Consider the following 16,769-nt stretch of genomic DNA (forward strand, 5'->3'; position numbering starts at 1 on the left):
ATCTGAGGTATGTCTCCAATGTACAATTCATTACCTCACTCTGTCCATCTGTCTGAGGATGGTGTGCAGTGCTAAAATGCAGGGAGGTACCCGCTAGTCGCATGTACTCTTGCCAAAAGGCCCCCAAGAAGATCGAATCTCGATCAATCACAATGGTGTTGGGCATTCCATGGAGCTTCCCAAAATGATCGTGGTATGCAGCTGCAACTAAGGGACCCTGATACAAACGGGGCAAGGGTACAAAGTGAGCATATTTAGTCAGTCTATCAACTACTACCATGAATGTCTCCTTCCCCTCTGACCTCGGCATAGCCTCTGTGAAATGCATAGAGACATCTCTCCACGGCTGTGTAGGAATGGGTAAGGGAACTAAGTGCCCAGGAGGCCTCACTGCCTCATACTTCTCCCTCTGACATATCTGACAATCACACACAAACCTCTTCACATCTGCCTTTAAGCCCTCCCACCAAAACTGGGGCTTGATCCTGCCTATGGTCTTGGTCACCCCTTCATGACCGGCTGTGGCTGACTCGTGGAAGTGCCTAATTAGTTCGTCTCTGAGAGTGGACTGCTTGGGAATCACAGCCTTGCCCTTGTGGCATAGGAGCCTTCCACGTATGGAGTAGTTAGGGATGGATCCCTCATTCTGTGTCACTGATGCCTTCAGCAATATAGTGCTATCCTCAGCATCTTGCTCTAATGCAATCCTGTCCCATAAATTCGTGCTCACAACTGACAGGGTCATCAACATATTCTCTCCCAAACGTGAGAGAGCATCTGCAACAGTATTTTCGGGACCCTTTTTTGTATTCTATGGTGAAATCATAACCCAACAACTTAGAGAGCCATCGTTGCTGGATAGGAGTGGTAATGCACTGGTTCACCATGTATTTAAGGCTATTGTGGTCGGTCCCAACCACAAATCTTCGTCCCAACAAATAAGGACGCCACTTGTCCACTGCTAGCACCATAGCCAAAAGCTCTTTCTCATAAGTGGAGAGCGGCTTGGCTCTCTTTGTAAGTGCTTTGGACATAAATGCTACTGGATGTCCTTCTTGGCTTAAAACAGCCCCAACTCCCACATCACTGGCATCGGTCTCAATCGTGAACTCCTTCTCAAAATTTGGCAAAGTCAAAACTGGTGCTGAAACAAGTGCTGTCTTCAACTGGGTGAAGGCCTCCCATGATTTCTCTAACCACTGAAATGGCCCCTTTTTCAACATGTGGGTCAATGGTGCAGCTGTTGACCCATAGCCACTGATGAAGCATTTGTAATAACCGGTAAGTCCCAAAAATCCACGTTACTCCTTTGGGTTTTTGGGTAAGGGTCATTGCTCGATCGCTACCAACTTCTCTGGCTCAGCTCTAACTCCATTCTTGGAGACAATGTGTCCCAAATATCCCACTGAGGTCTGTCCAAAGGTACACTTAGACATCTTAGCATAAAGCTGGTTGTCCCTCAAAATGCTAAGGACAATGTCTAAGTGCTTCGCATGCATCTCCAATGTCGGACTATATACAAGTATATCATCAAAAAATACTAGCACATTGTCCCGTAGATTTCTTCTAAAGAGGTCATTCATGCACATCTAAAATGTGGCAGGTGCATTTGTTAATCCAAAAGGCATTACGAGGAATTCGTAATGGCCATCATGCGTGCGAAAAGCTGTCTTATGAATATCCTCTCTCTGTATACGAATCTGGTGGTAGCCTGCTCTTAAGTCCATTTTCGAAAAGTAAAAAGCACCAGCCAACTCATCAAGTAACTCATCTATGACTGGTATTGGATGCTTATCCTTTACTGTGACCTCATTGAGGGCCCGGTAGTCTACACAGAACCTCCATGTGCCATCCTTCTTCTTAACTAACAAAACAGGTGATGAAAACGGGCTACTACTGGGTCGGATGACCCCACTCTCGGGCATCTCCTTTATGAGTTTTTCGAACTCTGCCTTCTAACTATAAGCATACCGGTATGGGCGTACATTTACTGACTTAGCCTCCTTCATGAGGGTGATCCTATGATCATAGGAACATGTGGGAGGCAAGCTCTTACGCTCTTCGAAAATTGAAGGGAACCGATCAATCACACACTGAATGTCCCGAGGAATCTCTTCAACATTGGTAGTGGAAGGTACAACATCTTTCACCATGGACACTAGCCAATATGCTGGCTGATTTGCAATGAGGGCCTTTAAGGCCGGCTTAGGGTCCACGCTACGATTGATTGCTTCGAGGGTTACTTCCCCTCCACCCTCTTTAGGAAACGTCATAGTCATGTCATCCAAGTCCCACAAGATTCTTCTCAAGGTCTTCATCCATTGAATCCCAAGCACTACATCTACTTCCCCAATGGGGAGAAGGTATAGATCTACCTTGAAGGTAACCTTGTGCATTTCCAAGCTCACGTTCTTGCAAATCTCATTGCAAGACAGCTTTTCTCCATTTTCAACCATGACATTGAAAGACGTTTGGGGAGTAGTCTTGCCCTCCACGACATGAGCCAACCTCGAATTGAGGAAGTTGTGGGTGGCTCCAGTATCAAGAAGAACGATTACTTTTTGGTTGTTGATCTTGCCCACAACCTTCTTACAGGTTCTTGATATCTCGAGTGACAGTTTCCATGGTCACCTTCCCATTGATTTTTGCCACCTCCCTCTGCTAGAAAATCTTTCCATAAGCAAAAACAATGTGGAAGGGTTGATTCCACAAACACTGAGCCATTGTCGAGGTCTCCAAATACTGTCAGCAGAAGATAACCAATTCTATGGAAGCATCCCAAAGTTTCTAGGTAGTTTGTCAAAACTCAAGCGCTTAAGCATTCGTGGTAATAGGCTCACTGGCACTATTCCATTTACCTTGGCTAATCTCAGTATACTGCAGTGGTTTACTATCGGTCAAAATCAGTTATAGGGGAACATTCCACCTGAGTTGGGAAGCCTAAACCACTTGTGGATACTTGACCTTTCCTATAATCTGATTGAAGGCACCATCCCATTGCCCTTAGCCAACTTGACCAAATTAATTTCCTTAGATTTGAGATTCAACAAAATAAAGGGTCCCATTCTGCCAAATATTGGATCAATGAAAAGCTTACAGGTGTTAGCTCTTTCTAGCAATGCATTAGAAGGTCCAATTCCAGACTCACTTTACCAATTGGTCCACAAGTCTAATCTCTATTTGGACATGATTTCACTCAATGGGCCAATCTCAACCTCTATAAACAATCTGACGAACAGAAGTTGTTTTTAAATTCAAACAATTTCTCGTCAACAATTCCTCCTGCCTTTTGTGAGTTGGAGGATTTGATATGGCTTTACTTGCAAGACAACTTTTTCACTGATCAGCTACCTTTAGATGTGAGAAATTTGGCAGCATTGGGCAAAATGGATGTCTCTATGAACCAGTTGAGCGGAGTGCTGCCGGTGACCTTATTTAGGTTCCAAAGGCTAGAATATTTGAATCTCTCCAAATATTCATTTAAGGGCCACATTCCCGAAAGACTTGATGGTATGGTAAACATTGAAGCTATTGACCTTTCCCACAACAAGCTTTCCGGTGAGAAACCAAAATCATTGAGAAACTTCAACACATCCAGCTCTTGGATTTGTCCTTCAATCTATTGGAAGGAGAAATTCCAAGTGGTGGAAAGTTTGCAAACCTTACCATAGATTCATTTGTAGGAAATTATGCACTATGTGGAGCTCCCAAATTCCACATGCCAGAGCACAATAATGTCAACATGATCAGAGTTGATATTTTTTTTAGGAAGTGGGGGCTTTGCATTTGTACTCATTGTTTGGAAACTCATTTTTGTCACAAAATATAGAAAGAGGGGTTTGGAGAAACATGATCAGGAGGTTGAAAGATTTTGTGGATATCTTTGGTTCCTAAGTTGTTCGACAAACAACTTCAGCGATGCAAATTTTCTGGGGAGTGGAATAAAGGAATTTTGACAGATGGAACTACAGTGGCTGTTAGAGTCCTAAACTTGTTATCTGATGGAGCATCAAAGAGTTTTGACATTGAATGCAATGTGACGTGCCAAATTCGACACCGAAACCATGTTAGAGTCATCACATCTTTCTCCAATGCAGATTTCAAGGTTTTAGTTCTCCAATACATGCCCATTGGGAGCTTAGAAGTCTGTCTACATTCAGGTGGCCATCACTTGAATCTCTTCCAAAGATTGGATATCATGATTGATTCTGCTTGTGCTCTAGAATATCTTCACCATGGCTACTCAGAGACAATAGTTCATTGTGATCTGAAGCCAAGTAATGCTATATGAGAACATGACAGCAGACGTCAGTGATTTTGGCATTGCAGAGATTCTAGTTGGTCTGAATTCTTATACTCTTACAGCAACTCTCAGAACCACCGGATACATTGCACCAGGTATGCACTATCTCTTATTTTTTTGTCTTTTTATAAATTTTGTCTCTCGAAGTATGAGTATAATTGCCTGAACCATTTCTTGAGTCAACCTAGCCTGGCTTTGAGTTCTTATATGTGTGTGTGCATGTGCGGACACTCTCTCTTTCTCCTCAATAATGCTGCCAGGGTGAAAGTGGAAAAGAAGGTGGGATTGCATGGGAGGGACCGGAGAGGTGATGAGGTGAGATAAAGAGAGACAATGGGTGGGTTTGCCAGTCCTATTGGACTCTCTCTCTCTCTGTATATATATATATATATATATATATATATATATATATATATATATATATATATATATATATATATATATATATATATATATATATTCATTTATTTATTTATATTGGAATCAGCTGAGTAAGCTTTTTTTTTTTATTTTGTATTGTTTAAAACATTGCAAAAAAATGCATTGATGATAGCCAATGTTTTGACAACCGCTTTTAGCATTAAGACTGCTTTTAGGGTCACAAAATATGAGAAAGAGTCATCAGTAACATAGGTAACCCACTGATTTCAATTTTATATATATATATATATATATATATATATGTATATAATTTGTTCCTGACTTATGTGGTTTAACTAATTATACTCTTCTGTGGTTTGCAATATGATATATATTAATTGATGTGAGAACACCCATGATCCATCTAATCATCGTGATTTGGTAGTTCACACATAAAGACATAAACAAGTGGTTCCTAGCTCAATAATGTAAAGGTCATTGATAAACTATTTTACATGGACAATGCATTCGTTCTTCGTATGGCTTATGGTGTTGCATGCTACTTTTTGCATTGTTTCGTGCTCATGTACACATCTGTTGTTTGCATGTCTTCAACAGACAAGAATCTTCAATTGATCTTCTTCTTTTAGCAGAAGTTATAAACTTTTTTCCTTTCTTGTATAAAAGAATCCTAATCATAAATACCTTTTTACCTAATGGCTTAAGAATGGCTAACAATCGGCATTAATGAATAATTCACTCGATTTAGGAGCCATTTAAGAGAACCTTGAGATAGGTCACAGGAGAATTAGAAAGAATATGAGTTTAATTAGGCCTTTATGTTGTGAAATCACTGCACCATACAATTAATGAGTTTCAACAAATCTCACATGCCCCATAGAAAAAAACTGGATAGATGTTGAATTATTTTAAGAGCACTTGAATATCATCTATATAGGACTTCAGTTCTAAATCATAATCTTGTATTCTTTTTTAGATGTATATATTTGAACACAACAAGAGAAAGGCAGGATTGGAGATTCAATTGATCTCATGTCCATTAATTTCCAGGCCTCTATACCAAAACCAATTAATGCAATTGTGTCATACATGAGCATTAACCAATTATATTGTGCTTTCTAATCATGTCTAATATTGTTGAGTGGTTGAATTATAATTTGGATGGCCGGAAATGTGTCAGCCAAAGCCGATGTCTACAGCTATGTAATTCTTCTCCTGGAGATGTTTACCAGAAGAAAACCTACTGATGAACAGTTTGATGGGGATTTTAGTTTGAGGCAATGGGTGGCTGAAGCATTTCCAGTCACAATTTCAGATGTCATCGACAGCCATCTTCTAAATGAAAGCAACAATACTGCAACTGAAAGATCAGCTGCTACTGCTAGGAAAGAGCTGCTGGTGATGATCATGGAGATAGGCTTGTCATGTTCAAGGGAGTCTCCAAACGAGAGAATGAAAATGAAGGAAGTGGTTGCAGGTCTAAGAAGGATACGACAGAAGACTTGAAGAATGACAAAAGGATAGTTCAACTACATCAACATATACAATAAGATTTCAAGGGCACAACTAGTCATTAGCTAAAATGGTCTGACGGCAGTTACCAATAGGCTAAATAGTTGGATGTAGAAATGCAGTGTGATTGCTTTCATTGAGTGCTGTCACTCCCTAGGGTACAAGATTCTCGCTGTTATTGCCTTCAGTGTGAATAGGGGAAAAGTGAATTGCTTTAAGCATCTTTAAGATGAATCTAATTAATGTTTAAAGAGCATTAACAAATAGGGTGATGAGTGCAAGTTTGCTGGGTTCTTAGGGTTCATGCAAACCTTACAATTTTAAGATTCTCATTTTTAAACAAAGTGTACTTGATACTATGTGAGGGATAAAGATTTTTTGACCTTTATGGGGTGTATTCATGTGCTTCTACTGTGTTACTATGCAAGATGAAACTTGGACTAGGACAAGGATGAGAGCTTAAGAAAATAATCCAAAACATGTCAAGGTTTTTTTGTGATTAAACACTTGAGGTTAGTAAACTAGGCCTTTACGCAATTCGGCTTATAATGGAACCTTGAATTTGACCTGGTTCGATCAAGAACCTGGCTTGGTTCTCACTGCTGCAGGAGAGGAAGCAACTTTCTGAATTAACAACGTAGAAAGCCATACCAGCATTCTCACTCATTTTGTTGGCCAATTCATTCCCAAATGCCTTTGCCAAGTAAAAAGCCTGTCAAAAGTTCGTTGACCATCTGGGTGAATGTAGTAGACCTATGATCTGGTAGAGAGCCGAAACTCCTACCCAATTTCTTGTCTCCCTAGGGTACAAGATCTGCTTTCAGTGCTTTAAAGGTACTATCATCCTGTTGTGCTCCAATCTGTGTGACCCCTCTTTGTAGCACAGGACGTTGACACCCCTAACACTCAAAATAAACATAGTTGACATTGCCATCCTACATATAAAAAAAAAAATTAGCAACGTTACAATAATTATTCAAACTAAAGCCCACCAAACATCATAGTGCTTAAGGCAATCACTTTTTCCATTTAAGTGTCAAAAAAAGCAGCATAAGTTCACCAAAAATAACAGATACAGTTTGTACAACCAAAAGCCTCATTCAGTGGGTTGCCACATGAACATGAACATTTAGACACACATTTATATTCAATGATAGAACAAGAAAAAAGACGGAATGTATCCTGAACATTCCCTTGGGCCACAAAGCGGGTTATTTATTAATCATCTGATGTCTGCAGTTATTTCTTTTTATGTAGATTTATTGATTACTTGAGATGGACTAAGACCCATCTCCCAATAACTTGTTTGGGTATCCCTCTTTGTCAAGGGAACTTCAGAAGTGACTATTGTGCGGAATTTGAAGGGAAAGTTAAAGAGAAATTATCATTCTAGAAGTGTTGCTCGCTCGCTCTCTATTGTTTCCATGATAAAAATCCGGAAACAACCGTTAAAGCTCAACCTGTACCAAGGCTTCCTGTGTTGCTGGGGATTCTCTCTTGCAGAATATCTTCTGATTATTATTTTTCTCCTCTGATGGACTTGTGTTCTTGATCGTTGCCCTTATTGTCTCAAACTTGGAAGAATTAGTATAATAAGATCGTTTTGCATTAGAACCTTTTCTATCAGTCATTGAGATTTGAAAACTTTGGTGAATAAATTGGTTTGTTGTGCGAATGTTTTGCAAAAAAAAATGTGAAGATTTCTTAAAATCCTTTGAAAAGTCGAATAATTTAGGTCTTTTTCCTAGGTTCTTAAGTCTTCCAAATGTAACATTATTACCTCTCTCTATATATATATTTATATATGCAGATGGTTGTACATTACGTATGGCTGATGTAACTGAGTGGCAGCCATGCCGCATGCATGAACAGGAATTAAAGGTCTTTAATTTATATATATATTCTCTTTTATAAAATTTCTCATTTACCTCCTCAAGGGTTGGGGGCACAACCGGAGCTAGAAATTTTTCATATGGGGGACCAAATTAAAGTTTCTAAATTTTGATTTAAGCCGAATGATCATTTTTCAAAATTTTTATATAGGACAACTGAAAGTTTTTAAAATTTTACATGTAATTTTTTTTTTTTTGAGGTTGGCCCATGGCCCTTGCTGGCCTACCCTGGCTCCTCCCTTGGTTGGAGGGGCCCTTTTCCCACATGTTGCATGCAAAATGTGCAAGACGGCCCTGTTGGTTTAATCCTTTTGTTGTAGAAACCAACATTTGAATCAAATAGACAATGCTGCCAATTTGGTGAACGGGGCCAATCCAATAATCTAAATGATTTTCGATGCAAATGAGCAAAAAATGAAATTTTGGGCAAAATGAATGGATGGATAGATATAAAATTAATTAAGAATAAAAATTTTTATGTAGCTTACCCTTTTTTCTGTAGTTTTCAAACTCACAATGAAGAAAACAAATCAGATGAATTGGGGAGTTGGTAAATGAGCTTGAACTAGTTGAGCTCAGTACTGATCAAGGTATGAGCCGACTTGAGCTCAGAGCTGACCAAGCTCAAGCATGAGCTCTACTCCTCGTGCGCAGCCTGAGAACTTGTCCTCATATATTCTAATACAAACAACATGCGCCCAGATGTTCTCTACCTTATTTTTGGAGCAATCAAAAATTCAACCAAAAAAAAAGGAAAAATGAATGGAAGAATATAAAAAATAATTAAGAATACAAATATTTTTATATCTATTGAGAAATGCATAAGGAAACAGCAGGTCAAGTTGACGTACCACTGAATGGAAGCATTTATTGGAAATGATTTCTCGGCCCAATCCAGCCGATTCCTGTAACATCGATCACCTAATGTATATAGCTCAGTTGTAAATGTCCAGTAAGCCAGCGTCCACTAAATGCAGTGTACTCAAGTTCCATCAGGTCGTTTAAGAAGAAACAAAAAAAGGATCAATTTGAAACCTGGCAAAAAGAGAACATGATATTGGAAATATGTTGTTACGGTAAGGGCTGCCAAGCAGGGCAGTGAAGTGGAAGTATGAAGACCCACGAGTTAGAAAAGGTCCCATTGGCACAGATTGTGGAAAAAACAAACGATATTGCTTTCTTTTAAAGAGCAGTAGACTTGAATCTTCCAACAATTTGAATGAAACAAATAATGGGAAGAAGAGAATCTACAAAAGGACGTTGCTAATTGTTCATGATCATAAGATTTCATGGCACCGATAGTAGTATTAGAATCGATGTACATCAACCACTTCCTATCCTCTTTTGAACCAATAGATGTTCAGCAATCATAGTCTGATTGCGAGATAAAAATCAGCAGCCCTATGTTCTGGCAAACTTGCATCGAAATCGAATGCATGTAGTTGGCCTAGCGTGACCATCTGCCAAGGGATATTAACCAGTTTTATCATTCAGTAATTTTGGAATAAAACTTATTTTCTTGGTGAGGAGGAGAGACCATTGCAAAGAGCAGTTACCTAAACCCGACCCACCTCAGACCCATATCTAGGCACTATAGCTGGCCTGTCAGGCCCCAGACATGTCGAGCCCGGTAGTACTGACCAACAACCTAACGGGCAAGGACCAAGTGTTATAGTCAACCCATCAGCATCCTGGTAGGCCCAACAATTTTTTGCATTTAAAAAAAAATAAATACAACTAAAAACGAGAAAAAAAAGGTTTGCATCGTTCTCTCTTGCATGAATAAATTTAGCATATTATAGTGGAATTGGCTAAAGGTTATGAAATTGAACCTGACCATGTACTTGGATTTGAATTCTGATTCGAATACGAATGAGAAAAATTCATACCCAAAATTTTCATCCCAAATCAGATTTCAAAATCTAAATCCAGTCCGAGTCTGATTTTTATATAAGTCTGTATCCAAAACAGAATTTTGAACCCAATCCAAACGATTTTCAAAACGTAAGAGCATTGAATGTAGGACTTACTTAAAACTAAATTTGACCTAAATCTGAATTTGAATCTGATTAGATATTTATGTATATGTAAATCTGAATCCGACCGCATGTCATTTTTTAAGTCTGAATGTGGTCTAACTTCCTAATTAAATATTATTTTTTCCTCATATCTTTTTTTTTAACAAATGGTTTGGGTGGATATGTGATGTAAATTGTGAAAATTAGTAGAAAAAAATTTACCCCTCACATGGTATGAATTTAGTGATCAAGCCCTCAGATACACAAAAGCAAAAGGCGTCATTGGGAGTGCACGGCAAAGCAGTACTGGGCTGACAGGGAGACCTGAATTTGCGAGTTTAGACTTTAGAGGTCTTGTAGATATGGTCATGTCATTGACATATCTGGTAGAAATCAATAATATCATTCTCACTCATTTTGTTGGCCAATTCATTGCCAAATGTCTTTACCAAATAAAAAGCTCGTCAAAAGTTTCGTTGACCATCTGAGATAGTGAAGTGGACCTATGATCCGCTAGAGAGCCGAAGTTCCTACTCAAGCTCTTGTGTCTCTCGGGCCTGAAGTGTACTATCACCCCTGCTTCAATTTGATACCTCTAACACTCAAAATTAACATAGCTGACATTGTCTTCCTCCATATATAAAAAACAATAGAAAAGTTAGAATAATTATTCAAACTAAAGCTCACCAAACATCATAGTGCCTAAGACAATCACTTCTTCCATTTAAGTGTTAAAAAAAGCAGAATAAATGCACCAAAAATATAAGATACAATTTGTACAACCAAAACCCTCATTCAGTGGGTTGCACACATGAACATGAACATGAGCATGTATATAGGCATTTATATGCATGGATAGAACAAGAAAAAAGACAGAATGTAGCCTGCAAGTTAGGAAAAGGAAAGTTGATGCGTATACATATGTAGATTTTGTAGCTTGCAAGCTTTATTGTTTAGACATCTAGTAGTTGAGCGATTAAACAATAATAATTGCAGAAAAGTTCATTTTAATAAAAGAAGGTCCAAACTTTGAGAACTTATGGTATTTGGTAATCCATGGACAAGAATTTTGGAAGTGTAATGGAGGGAAGAAGGGTGTTCGAAAGGGGCGGACATTCTCGCGTTTCTGCTTACATTGCTAATGATCTGATAAAGTCCATGGAGAGCAGTTGAAAACCCTAAGTTCTCTTTCTTAGGGAGGGATGCTTTCCATGTAAGGGTTCATACTGAGGACGAACTCAGGGTAGTTTTTAGAAGGGGTGAATGGAAACTGGGTGGAAGAGTGATGGTTGCCAGCAGATGGGATCCAAGATGCTCCGTATCCATATGGGAGTGCCAATCTGGATTAGGGTTCCTAATTTGCCAGTATTTTTATGGAATCGATGCACTTTCCAAGCTATTGCCAGAGCGCTATTGGGAGAACCGATGGAAGATGACATCCATACTCAATCGATGTCAAGAATGGGGCTTGCAGAAATTGCGTGCAGGTAGCTTGGATTTCAATCCAAAATCCGAGGTTGAATTGGAACTGGAAGAGGGAGAAATTGTTCTTCAAGAACTTGAAGACATTTCAAAGTGAATATATACTCATATGACAAATCAGTGTAGAGATGATCAAATGGTGGTTTCTTCTCAAGAGGGTGTGGCAAAGAAAGTTGGGTGGAAGGAAGTGAAGATCTATCATTATGTCAGGAGAGCTAAGGAGTGGCCGGGAGGGAATAAGGAAAAAAATTTGGGAAAAAATGAGGAGTTAATAAAGGAGAGACCCGGATCAAAAGGAGAACTAGAATTGGGGGATAACAAGTTTCGGTTTCTCCATAGGCAGATGGAAGCTGAAAGGAACGTTAGATCCAGAAAGCATGGAATGCAGAGATTAATTTACAGGAGACCAGCAATTGCAGAGTAACTTGAAGACCAACCAGCTGGTGAGTGACAAGAAGATAGAGCAGGAGATGGAGATTGAATTGATAACAAAAAGAATTGAAGGGGAGAACCGTGAGTCCTCATCAGGTTTGATTCTTTCTCCTCCAGTAAAAAATAAATTTCAGGATTCTTGTTGTTTGGATGGAATGAAAACTAGCAAAGAAATGACTGGTTTGGAGAGTGAAGTTATGGTGAACAACTCACCACCAGGTTTGTCAAGGAGAGAAAATGGAAGAACAGCTAGTAAGAAAGGGAAGACGATTGATGATGCTTCCACATGGGGGAACATGATTCCAGAGTAATGTGGATAGAGCCGAGGCAGGAAAAGGGGAAACAGAGTCCACTACACAAAGTATATCCTATGACGACACTTTATTAAGGACACATCCAGCACTCTATGTGTCCAGTGCAGCCCTTCATTGCGAACAACCACAACGCCTTTCCATTACAAGCAATAGCGCCTTGTCGAAAGTGACTCTTGCCTTTAAAATGTTAGTGTCTATTGTATGCCTGTGTTTAAAGTCTGATAGTAGTAAAGGCAAGAGAAGTAGCACAGAGTGGTGATTGAAGCTAGGGCTGCACACGAGCTGAGTTGAGCTCGAGCTCGGCTTGACTCATGTTTAGTCAGCTCGAGCTCGTCATGACCTTCACATCTTCAGCTCGAGCTCGACTCGAGCGGCTCGTTTAAACTCGGTAATGCCTTCCTTTTTTGCTGCAACCAAAGGGTATGCATGGGTGAAAGTGTCACTGACGATGTGGGGGAGAAGGAAAGGCAGCGCGTTGAGGAAAGAGAAAAAGGGAGGAAATGACGACGTGGCGAGGAGGAAAGGCAGCGTGTTGGGAAAAGAGAAAAAGGGAAGTAAAAATGAACATGAGTCGTGAGGAAAGAGAAAAATGGGAGGAAAAAATAATGAGGTTTAAAGAAATGTGGCTGAAAGGGTGAAGAGGAAAAAAAAAAGGAAGGAAAGTTAGAAAATTTAAAACAAAAAAAAAAGATTAAGCTGTGTGTGGGTGAAAGAAAAAAAAAGGAGGGAAAATTAAAAATGCAAAATAAAAAATGAGATTAAAGTCGAGCCGAGTCGAGTTTAATCGAGTCGAGTTCGACTAACCCGAACTCAACTCATTAACATACTCGAAATTATATTTAAGCTCGAGCTTGACTCATATAAAAAATGAATCAAGCTCGAGTCGAGTTTACAAGAGCGAGTTCGAGTCGAGCCCGAGTTGGCTCGACTCATTGTGCAGTCCTAATTGAAGGAGTGATGGTCGAAAAAAGGGGGCAGCAAAAGAAGCTCTGGACTCTGGTTCTCAATGCGCGGAATGAAATACGTATAAAAATATATGTTATATATATATATATATTTGTCAATTTTTGGAAAAATGAATGTTAGAATATATATAAAAATTAATTAAGAATACAAATTTTATCTATCTTACCTTTTTTTCCTTTTGTAATTTATGAACTTACAGTGAGAAATCAGATCAAATGGGGAGTTGGTAAATGAGCTTGAACCAGTCAACCTCGGTACAGCTCTTCTCGAGCTTGAGACAACAACATATGAGCCGACTTGAGCTCAACTCCTCATGCGCAACCCGATAACTAGTCCCCATATATTCTAATACAAACAACATACGCCCAGATGTTCCCTACCTCATTTTTAAGGCAATCAAACATTCAAGATTGCCTCATGGTCTGATGGCTGTGTTCTAAGAACCGCTGTTTGAATCAAGTCGACAATGTATGCTACCAATTTGGTGAACTGGCCAATTCAAAAATGTAAATGATTTAGATGAAAATCAGCAAAAAAAAAAAAACCATTTTATGGAAAAATGAACGGAAGAATACAAAAACTAATTAAGAATAAAAATATTTTTATATCTATTAAGAAATGCATAAGGAAACAGCAGGTCGAGTTGACCACCGAATGGAAGCATTTATTGGAAGTGATATCTCGGCCCAATCCAGCCGATTCCGGTAACATCAATCACCTAATCGTTGGTAATGTATACAGCTCAGTTGTACTCAAGTTCCATCAGGCCGTTTAAGAAGAAGCAAAAAAATAAAAAGATACGGTAGAAACCAATTTGTTGTAAATGATTTTGACTGTTTTTGGTCTCTCTTCAATAATGCTCTCATAGAAAGACGGAGAAAGGGAGGTGGGAGTGTATAGGAGGCGTCCAAGAGGAAGTGAGATGAAATAAAGAGAGTGATAGGTTTTACCAGTTCTAGCGGGTTGTCTTCTCTCATTTTTCTCTCTCTCTCTCATTGAAATAGCCAATAGATGCTTTTCTTTTATTTTGTATCACTAAAAACATTGCAAAAAATGCATTGATGATAGTGTACTCAAGTTCCTTTTATCAGGCCATTTAAGAAGAAACAAAAAAAGGATAGAGTAGAAACTTGGCAAAAAGAGAACGTTATATTGGAAATATATTGTTATGGTAAGGGCTGCAAGAAAATACTTGTTGATGTAATCTTCTGTGCCAAACAAGGCGGTCATGTGGAAATAAGTAGACCTTCGAATTAGAAAAGGTCCCGTTGATGTTACCAGCTAAGCCAGAGGCAGTGAGTGTAGAAATAACAAATGATGTCGCTTTCTTATAAAGAGCAGTAGACTTGAGTCTTCCAACAATTTGAATTAAACAAAAAATGAACGTGAAATTTCCTGGAAGAAGAGAATCTAAAAAAGGATGTTGCTAATTGTTCATGACCATGAGATTGCATGGCACCTCAATCAAATGCTAGTAGTATGTAGAATCGATGTACATCAACTGTTTCCTGTCCTCTTTTGAACCTACAAACGTTCTAGTCATCATAGTCTGATGAAGAGAAAAAAATAAACAGCCATATTTCCCAGCAAACTTGCATCAAAATCGAATACATGAAGTTGGCCTAGTGAGACCATTTGCCAGGGGATATTAACCAGTTTTATCATTCATTAATTTCGGAATAAAACTTATTTTCTTGGTGAGCAGGAGAGACCCACTGCAAAGAGTGGTTACCCAAACCCGACCCACCTCAAACCCATGTCTAGGCACTGTAGCTGGCTTGACAGGACCAGACATGTCGAGCCAGTCACAGCCCAACAACCTAACGGGCAAGGACCGGTAGGCCCGACAATTTTTTGCACTAAAAAAAATTAAATACAATTTTTAAAATGAAAAGAAGATTTGTTTTGTTCTCTCTGGCATGGATAAATTTAGCTTATTCTAGTGGAATTGGCTAAAGGTTATGAAATTGAACCAGGCGACGTCATCGGATTTGAATTCAGATTTGAATACCAATGAGAAAAGTTCATATTCAAATTTTTCATCCCAAATCAGATTTCAAAATCTCAATCCAGTCTGAATTTGATTTTTATATAGGTCTGCATCTGAAACAGAATTTTGAACCCAATCCAAACGATTTTTAAAATGTAAGAGCATTAAATGTAGGATTGTTATTTGAAACTAAATTTGCCTAAGTCTGAATTTGAATCTGATCAGATATTTATGTATATATGAATCTGAATCTGATCGAATGTCATTTTTTAAATCTGAATATAGTCTAATTTCTTGATTAAATATTATTTTTTTGCTCATCTGTTTTTTTTTTTTGAACCGTTTGGAAGGATATCTGATTTAAATTGGAAGATGCCCTTGAAAATTAGTAAAAAAAAAAAAAGTTACCCCTCACATGGTATGAATTTAGTGATCAAGTGGAGCAAAAGGCCTCATCGGGAGTGCAGGGCAAAGCCAATACTGGGCAATTAATGTAAACTTACCTGTTGGTAATTAAAAAAACAAATCAATAAGGCTTGTGTAAAAAATTTCTAATAACAAATGGCCTATGTGATTTATGTGCAAATAAAAAAAATAAAATTCAATTTTTTGGAAAAACGGATTGAGGAATGTAAAAATTAATTAAGAATAGAAAACTCGTTCACTGTACCCAACTTCAATCATGCCGTTTAAAAGGAAAAATGAAGTCGAAATGTGACAAAAAGAGAACAAGATATTGGAAATATAAAATGTGACAAAAAGAGAACAAGATATTGGAAATATATTTGTTGCTACGGTGAGGGCTGCCAAGAAAGAGACTCATTGATGTAATCTTCCATGCCAACCAAGGCCCTCGATGAGGAAATAAGAACACCTACGAATAGGAAAAGTCCATTGATGTGATCTTAAGGAAATTGTCTCCACGTTCCACTTAACATTGACATTATTTAGGTTTGAGTCGCTAAGTCTAGCCCCATTGACCACACAAATGTTCGGTGCATAGTTCTTCTGAGTGCCATCCGGCCAAACATCATTCTTTGGGCTGCCAGCTGTTGGCTTGTCGGCTGTCTATCTGGTGTGTGAGACTGGGTTAAGTTGGGGTCAATCTCAATCCTTTTTTTGACCTTCAAGTCAAGTTTCACTGTAGTCTTGCTGACTCACGAGTCGTTATTTACTACTCTAGTTTATGGCTGCACAATGAGTCGAGCCAGCTTAAAAACCACTCATAAACTTGAGCTCGAGTTCAAGTGTATACTAAAAATGTTAAGCCAGTTGAGATTGTGTTGTAAGAACTCGAGTTAACTCAATTATAAATGAATGAGTTAAACAAAAAAGAAACATTCTTCACATAAATGAGTTAAACGAGTTGAGTTTGAGCTCGATGTTCTATTGTTGAGTTCAGCTCAAGCTTGTTTTATTGAGCTGAACTCGAGTTTTCTGAGTCAACTCAAGCTTGAGCTAGCCCAACTCTGAGCTCAT

At 38.7% G+C, this 16,769-nt stretch overlaps 1 protein-coding gene across 1 annotated transcript in view; it reads left to right on the forward strand.

The window, feature by feature from the left end:
• The first annotated feature begins 4,295 nt into the window (after positions 1–4,295).
• Positions 4,296–16,769, forward strand: part of LOC116266724 (uncharacterized) — a 41,294-nt gene continuing 28,820 nt past the window's right edge. The window contains exon 1 of the mRNA XM_031648034.2: positions 4,296–4,398. Coding sequence (XP_031503894.1) covers positions 4,296–4,398 — 103 coding nt within the window. The remainder of the gene's footprint in view (positions 4,399–16,769) is intronic.

The sequence above is a fragment of the Nymphaea colorata genome, chromosome 13 (assembly GCF_008831285.2).
Source record: "Nymphaea colorata isolate Beijing-Zhang1983 chromosome 13, ASM883128v2, whole genome shotgun sequence".
Taxonomy (NCBI): domain Eukaryota; kingdom Viridiplantae; phylum Streptophyta; class Magnoliopsida; order Nymphaeales; family Nymphaeaceae; genus Nymphaea; species Nymphaea colorata.